At 54.6% G+C, this 7076-nt stretch overlaps 1 protein-coding gene across 1 annotated transcript; it reads right to left on the reverse strand.

The window, feature by feature from the left end:
* Window positions 1–470: 470 nt before the first annotated feature.
* On the reverse strand, window positions 471–1886 carry LOC115657029. Its single transcript, XM_030574224.1, has 3 exons — window positions 1403–1886; window positions 716–1237; window positions 471–592 (listed from the first exon to the last, which is right to left on the reverse strand). Exons 1-3 carry the CDS (start codon window positions 1884–1886, stop codon window positions 471–473), a joined length of 1128 nt encoding a protein of 375 aa, XP_030430084.1.
* Between the last annotated feature and the right edge of the window lie 5190 nt (window positions 1887–7076).

Here is a 7076-nt window from a genome sequence, read left to right on the forward strand (position 1 = left end):
ACATGCCTGGGCAGAGTCCTGTGCAATAGGTGACTCAAAAGCACATGAGACCTATGACTCATGCCCAGGATCTTAAAAACACAATAGGTCTTGCAGCTCTGGACATTGCCTGCCCTACACCAAGCCCAGGTTCAACAAGGTATAACAGGACTAACCCTTTGAACAGGGCAGTGGTCCCACTTAGCACACAGCACAAGTGGCCATCCCTTTGAGAAGGGCAATGGCTCTTGATAAACAACTTAAGGGGCCCTCCCTTTGAGAAGGGCAGTGGCCCTGGTAAACAACTTAACAGCCAGGGAAGGGCGGCCACAGGAGGAGAACAAAAACAAAATGGAGTATGGGGACAGCTGTAAGAAACAAAATGGAATAGGGGGATAGCTGTAACAGACATGCATCCCTGGCCCACCTGAATGGGCTGTGAGGGGGATGTCCCATACAAAGACCAAAAAAAAAAGAGAAAAAAAAGGGTTTTACAAGTTGTCGTCTTCGTAGTATGGAGGTGGTGGTTTGCTGCTGTCCAGGGGGATGGAGAAATACTTCACCTGCAAAGGCAGGGCTGACACAACCTTATGAATTAGCTGCTTGACCACTGCTATCCCCAACAAAAAGGTTACAAGAACAATAGCAACAGTAATAAGCCACTGCTTAATGGACTGAGCTCAGGACCCCAGCCCCCAGCTGGACCACTGAGCTTGCCACTAATCCCACTGCTTACGCTTTTCACGAATCTGGATGGCTAAGGAGGATAGTTGGTCAGCCACGGCTGAGATGTTGTTCCACTCAGGCTGAAGGCGCAGGCAACACTGTCCCTTAAAGCAAGGATTAAGGTTCTCCAAGGCGACACAAAAGTCTTTCTGTAGGATGGTCTGGATCAGAAGGCGATTCTGCTCGGCGTAGTTAGCTAGGATAGTGAGGGTGTCGCTAGTTCGACGAAGTCCTTCGGCTGTGATGTTGGTGAGGGCCTCCAGACCAAGCGACAGACCACGGATTTGCTGCAAAGTTAAACTGTAGGAGAGGGGGTTAAACTGTATGTACCCTCCTATGACCATCTCGGTGGCTGACTTGAGTCGCTCCCATGCGATGGCTGTTTGTCGTTTGCATGGTGAAGAGAAGAAGGGGCGATGGTGGTGAAAGAGCCCTCCCCCCTTTATGATGAGTTGCCCGATGGCACATAACCCCTTTGGGAATGCGGGTAGAACAGTCCGGGCAATGTTGTTCCCACAGAGCCACACTTGTCCTGGAGAAGAAGGTAGAAACTGGTCATGGATGGAGCTTCGCTGGGAGGATTTCTGGCCAGGTGGTGTATCAACCTTCATCTATAGTAGGTGGACGGCTCTGACCTGTCTCAGTTCTACATGGGTACGAGCTGTGGATAAGTATTGGGTGGGGTTAAACACGGTACTTGTTGGAAGATGATTAATAAACCTGGTGAACTCAGTGTGGTATCTTGAGCTTCCTTTCTTGGGGTTCGGGTTAGTACGAGGTCCTGTGAACCACTGGATGCAATTGGGATACTGCCCCAATGGTGTGGGATTGGAGAAGCCGAAGAACACGATGCAGGGGGCGGCTGGGAATGGTCCTGTCACCACAACAGGGGCGAATGAGTTGGGTCTTCGGTCGTTGCTGGTGGTGTTGCATGTGAACAGAGGCCGATGAACCCAGTCTGTGTTGTTGCAGGCTGAAGCTGGATGCTGTGAAGTCAGGTTCGTGAGGGGGAGGAACTCCCAGAGGAAGGGGGGCCCTCCCTCTGAAGTCTCTGGTCTTGTACAGGCAACGAAATCGTGTGATGGGGGGACATCTGACAGGTTCCTGATGAGGACCTCCTGTAGGGCGTAGGCTCTCAACCAGGCAACCAGGGGGTTTTCTCGAAGCAGGGCGGCAATCATGGAGACTGATTTCTATGAAGACATAAAAGAAAAGTGGCCCATCTAGGGCCTGTTATGACCGAACACTAAGCCAGTTGTGGTGGACCAGGTCAGGCTTGCCCCGTTCATCTATTTGAATATGATAGGTGTTAGGGAACCGACCAGGTGTGATGATGGTGGCTCCTAGTGGAGTGCAGGTTCCCTGGGCATTGGGAATAGAGACCCACACTGGCTGAGAAATGCTATAGGCAGGTTTCCAAGCTTCCCATGGTTTAGGAGCGATCTCTGGCCATTGGCTGTATGCTGCATTAAGGGAAATGAGGGCTTGAGGCAGGACCCGGTCCCACCTCTTGTAATCAGGGGTGCCAAGTATGGCCCGAATCTAGGTCTTCAGCATTCTGATTCATCTTTCCATGACTCTGTTGCTTTGGGGGTGATATGGCAGGTGGATGTGAAGATGCACCCCCCACTGGGACACCGTCTGGTCTATAGCTTTACTGGTGAATGGTGGTCCTTCATCAGTCTGGATCTCTTCGGGTGCCCCCCCAAGCAGCAATTACCTGGAGAAGGGCTACAGAAACAGCTGGTGCAGTAGATCGCCTGAGGGGAGAACACATTAATTGACAAGACCCTAGGTCAACTATTACAAGCCCCTGTGGATACTGTTTGGCCCCCGGGAGGGGGCCAATGAGGTCCATCTGGCAGGTTTTACCCAGGCTAAAGTGCTCAGGGCTATAAGCACCATGAGCATAGACAGGCTTGTTAGTGACTCGTGCCTGTTGGCAGCTCAGACACCCTTGAACAGCTTGGGTGCACTGCTGCCTAGACACGCTCGATGTTCATCTCCCTCGGTCAGTCAACAGCTGATGTAGGGCATGGGCAGGCAGGTGCCCCCACTCTTTATGGAGCCAGGTGATGAAGGGATTGCTGCAAGAGATAATGTTAACCTGGGATGTATTACACTTATATTCTCGGAGTTGTAGATCCAGGCTGGAATGAAGAGGGTTACTGTCAGACCTGTGTGAAGGACAATGAGTAACAAACCATGGCAGCTTGGACTGTGCTGCCAGTTGAGTAATCTGTGCCTGTATTTCTTCATGAGCAGTGAGCCGTCCTTCTCCCACCAGGATGGACACGCAGTAGCTTGAGTCCACTCCCAGGACTACGCATGTGTTATGTGCCTGGATGCTCTGCAAGGACGAGGCCCACACACACAGGTGAGTTAATTGGCTTTAATGAAGGTTAAGTGACACACCCGCAACGGGGACTCCACGCGTTGCTGCCACTGGCTTGGGGAGTCCAATGTCCGAACAGCTCGGTCAGGTGCGAAGTCCAGCGCGCAAGCTCCAGCCCATAGCAATTATAGTATTATGCTAATATCATGCAAAGCAGCCTCTACATATGCAATAGGGGACTTTCCAACTGCAATGGCCGCTTCCCCTGGCCTCGGGCCAGGGACTTTCTGCAGTTCCCCAGAACACTAGGGCTTCCCACACAGGGCAGTTTTAACCGGTTAGAAGCAGCAGCTGCTAGCAACTTCTGTCCACTAATAACCTCTCCTTGAGAAAGCGCAGGCCCTAGCTAGACCGTAACAATATCTTCCGGGGTCCCCTACATTCCTCCCCTCACTTTCTCAAGTGTCCATAGACGTTCCAGGGAGTGGGTGGTGTCCGCAGGGACAGGGGGAGCTGTGGGCCGATAATCCCAACTCTCAGAGGCACTTGGAGGCACCAGGGACCAAGTGGAGTCGGCATGAATCAGGCTACAACGCCGGCTACCACTCAGGTGGCTGCACATAGAACACAAGCTGCACAAACCACATCCTGCATACAAGCTCAAAATCCCAATAAGGCCAATGCACAAGCCTTGAACAAGATGTGCTGCCCAACCACGAAGGGATGTGAGCCAGGACCACAGCCAAGAATCCTCGTCTTGCTGGCCAATGCCCTCCGCTAAATGGCGCAAATCTCGGAACTCCGCTTCTATATTGGCTCCAGCATCTGTAATATTAAAACAACACAAATTGGCAAAATCTTTGCATGAATGCCCATGCCGCAATAACAAATAATCAACAACTAAGCGATTTTGCAACATACCCTGACGCACTTCACCTAATTCCTGCACCAGTAAAGCTAAAACCGTGGAGGTTAAATTAATGGACTTGGCAACAGCACAGGCCAGGTGTGCAACGGCATGATAACTATGCGCAACCATGCCGGGAATGCCCACCAGGGAAAACAAGAAAGCTGCCGCCCTCCCCTCAGAATATAGGGCCACTGCAGCTTTACAGGTAGAGTCCTAGTGAATGATGCTTCGTCGGCTGCGAACATGGTCTACCTCGGGGTGTTGGACCATCAGGGGTGTTACGCGGCCAATGGTGCATGGTCCCCCGTCACTATTGGCAGGGACATACGTATATGCTACCCGCCCACACAACAAGAACCATCTGGCAGGCAACTTACAATGACCCATAGCAAAGGTAATCTCAATCTTATTCTGGCACCTCAACTCCCCATTTGTAAGATCCACTTTAGCGCGTGTGGCATTTCTAAAATACACACAGGCATCAGCTGGGGTAACATTCACCAGGCGAAAGGGATACATGCTGGCATCACGTACAGCTTTCGCAGTGCACAACATGTATAGGTCTTTATACGTCATGCGCTTTGAACTCGTATACTGAGTGGTGTGTGGCTGCAGCGAAGCCGGGGTAGCACTGACACCAATAAAACAAGTTTCCATCACAGCTCCTACAGCATGCACCCTGGGGAGACAAAAAGATGTTGCATTAATGGCCGCCTGAGCCAATACCACCCATGCATTGGTGGGAGGGCTCATCACCGGGACAGCCATGCTTCTCACAAGGTGTGCCGCGAAAGTCACGATAGCAAGGCCATGCGCAGGCCATTGTCCTCCTCCGGTAGTACGACAGCCCAGCCTTCTCCCATCGCCAGGACTACGGCTGCTCGCGGCTCTTGCTGCGGTAAGGGCCACCAAACGCTCTCCAGGACATGCCATTCTGAGTCACCCGAAGCGTAGCTCACGAGGTCTGTGGGAGGTAAGGGGATAAGTTTACACAGGGCCTCCCCTCGCTCCCACTGCAGTGCCCCGGCACTTTCGTTGGTACAGGAAAGCAGCACAAGCGAGCGCTCTGCTCTCAGCCAGTACGGGGGGTAAAACCTGAGACCCTCTCTTACTGGCAAGACGCAAAACAAGCAAGGGGGCTCGCAGCCTAGCTGTGCTTGGGCGGCCCAAGGGGACACGGTCTGTTCCGTTTGCAAGGTGGTGGAGTGTGTGGCATAGAGGGTCACCACCCCTTGGGCTGCATCAAGGACCCCGGGGGTATGCTTCAGGTCTACCCGCAACTGTACAGGTACTTGGGGAGGTGTGGTGAGTCGTTATAAGGGTGTCTGGCCTCCCCCCAAGTACCGGTTGTTTAGGAGCCAGACGGCCTGCTCCAGCACCCCCGACCAGCCCCGCAGGGTGTGGGTGGGTGTGAGACGGCGGATTTGATCTTTTAGCAATCCATTAAGACGCTCTATGAGGCCGCTTGCGGTTGGTGTATAGGGGAGGTGGAAGTGCCAATCTAAGGCTACGTCGGCGGCCCAGGTCCTGACTGCTTGGGCTGTAAAGTGGGTCCCCTGGTCGCTTTGCACAGTCCGAGGGGTCCCGTGTCGGGAGCACAGCTGCTGCAAGGCTGTCAGCGTGACTGTCACTACTGCGGTGGTGCTCGGATGCACGAACAGCAGGCCAGTATAAGTATCTACTGCTGTAAAAACATATTGCCAGCACCGCTCGGGCGGCAAGGGGCCTATGTAGTCGACCTGCCAATCCTGACAGGGACCCATGGCAAAGTGGATGCAACTGGCCGGCTCCGGCAAGGCAATCAGTGCTAGCCGGGAACAGATCGGGCAGTCCGCCCGAGCCGTACGGCAGGCTGATAAGGGCAGGGCAGTGCCTTGCCGTAGGGCTGCATACTGTGTGGCACGCGCTCCCCGGTGGCCTCCCTCCACGTGGTAGCTCTCAGCCAGTTGGACAACCTCCTCCCGGGCCAAGTCGTCCGCGGCCGCATTCCATCAGGCCTCGTCGGTTTGGGCTTTAGTATGGGCGTCTACATGCCGCACGGCCAAGGGGGCCTGTCGGGCATAAGCAAGGAGTTGCTGCCACAAGGCGGTTCCCCACAGGGATCGGCCCGCCAGTTCCCACCCTTTGGCCTCCCAAGCGGTCACCCAGGCTCGGAGGCCCTTGTACACAACCCAACTGTCTGTATAGAGGTATGCCCGGGGTGGGGAATCTGCAATCACAGAGTTGCCGCCCTTAGCTCCGCCCACTGGCTGGAGCCGGCGGTGCCCCAGGCCATCTCCACTACTTCTGCGTAGGGGGCGTATGCTACTTCCCTCCATTGCCGAGTACCGTGGGCAGTGTACGCCGCCAATCCGTCCGTGAATCAAGTGTATCCTCGGTCTTCTGCAGGCAATTGGTCCACGGGGGGGGCCTCTCCCACCGGGGAGGCGGGCACAGGCTCTTCCACCGGTGGCAATTCGTCCGTGAGAGAGGGTGCATGCTCAAAGGTAACTGCCCCCAACAATACAGCATGGGGGGTAGAGATGGAGGGTTGGCCGAGTAGCATGCGCTGCTGCAAATAATGCTTCCACTTAAAGTGGGTGGCATTCTGAGCGACCCCAGTCTGCGTCTGGGCAGGGTCCTCCCGCATCCAATGCCCTAGGGGAATGGGCGTGTGGACTACCATGGGTGTAGGACCCATAACGTGTTCGGTGTCCTGCAACGCCCATACCACCACCAGGATTTGCTTCTCTAATGGTGTGCAGCCGGGCTCCGCCCCTTCAGCACTCGAGACCAGAAGCCAATGGGTTCTTTCTGTTGGCTCCCGACTGTTTGCCAGAGTTCCCAGGAGGCCACATCTGCCACCGTGGTGACCTCCAACTCAAAGAGGACCCCCGACTGTGGGGCGTGAAGCCGAGCATGCGTAAGCAGGGCGTCTTTGCATCGCTCAAGGGCGGTCTGGTGACTACGCGCCCACTGCCAGGGCGCGGCCTTACGCACTAGTGCATGCAAAGGCCGCATCAAAAAGGCCAAGTGGGGAATGAAGACACGCCAAAACCCCAGCAAGCCAAGAAACGCCTGTAGCTCCTTTTTGGTTTGCGGAGTGGGGTAGCTCTGTATGGTTTGGCGTACCTTCTGGGGGATCTG

This window comes from Gopherus evgoodei, chromosome 9, assembly GCF_007399415.2.
Source record: "Gopherus evgoodei ecotype Sinaloan lineage chromosome 9, rGopEvg1_v1.p, whole genome shotgun sequence".
NCBI classification, from domain to species: domain Eukaryota; kingdom Metazoa; phylum Chordata; order Testudines; family Testudinidae; genus Gopherus; species Gopherus evgoodei.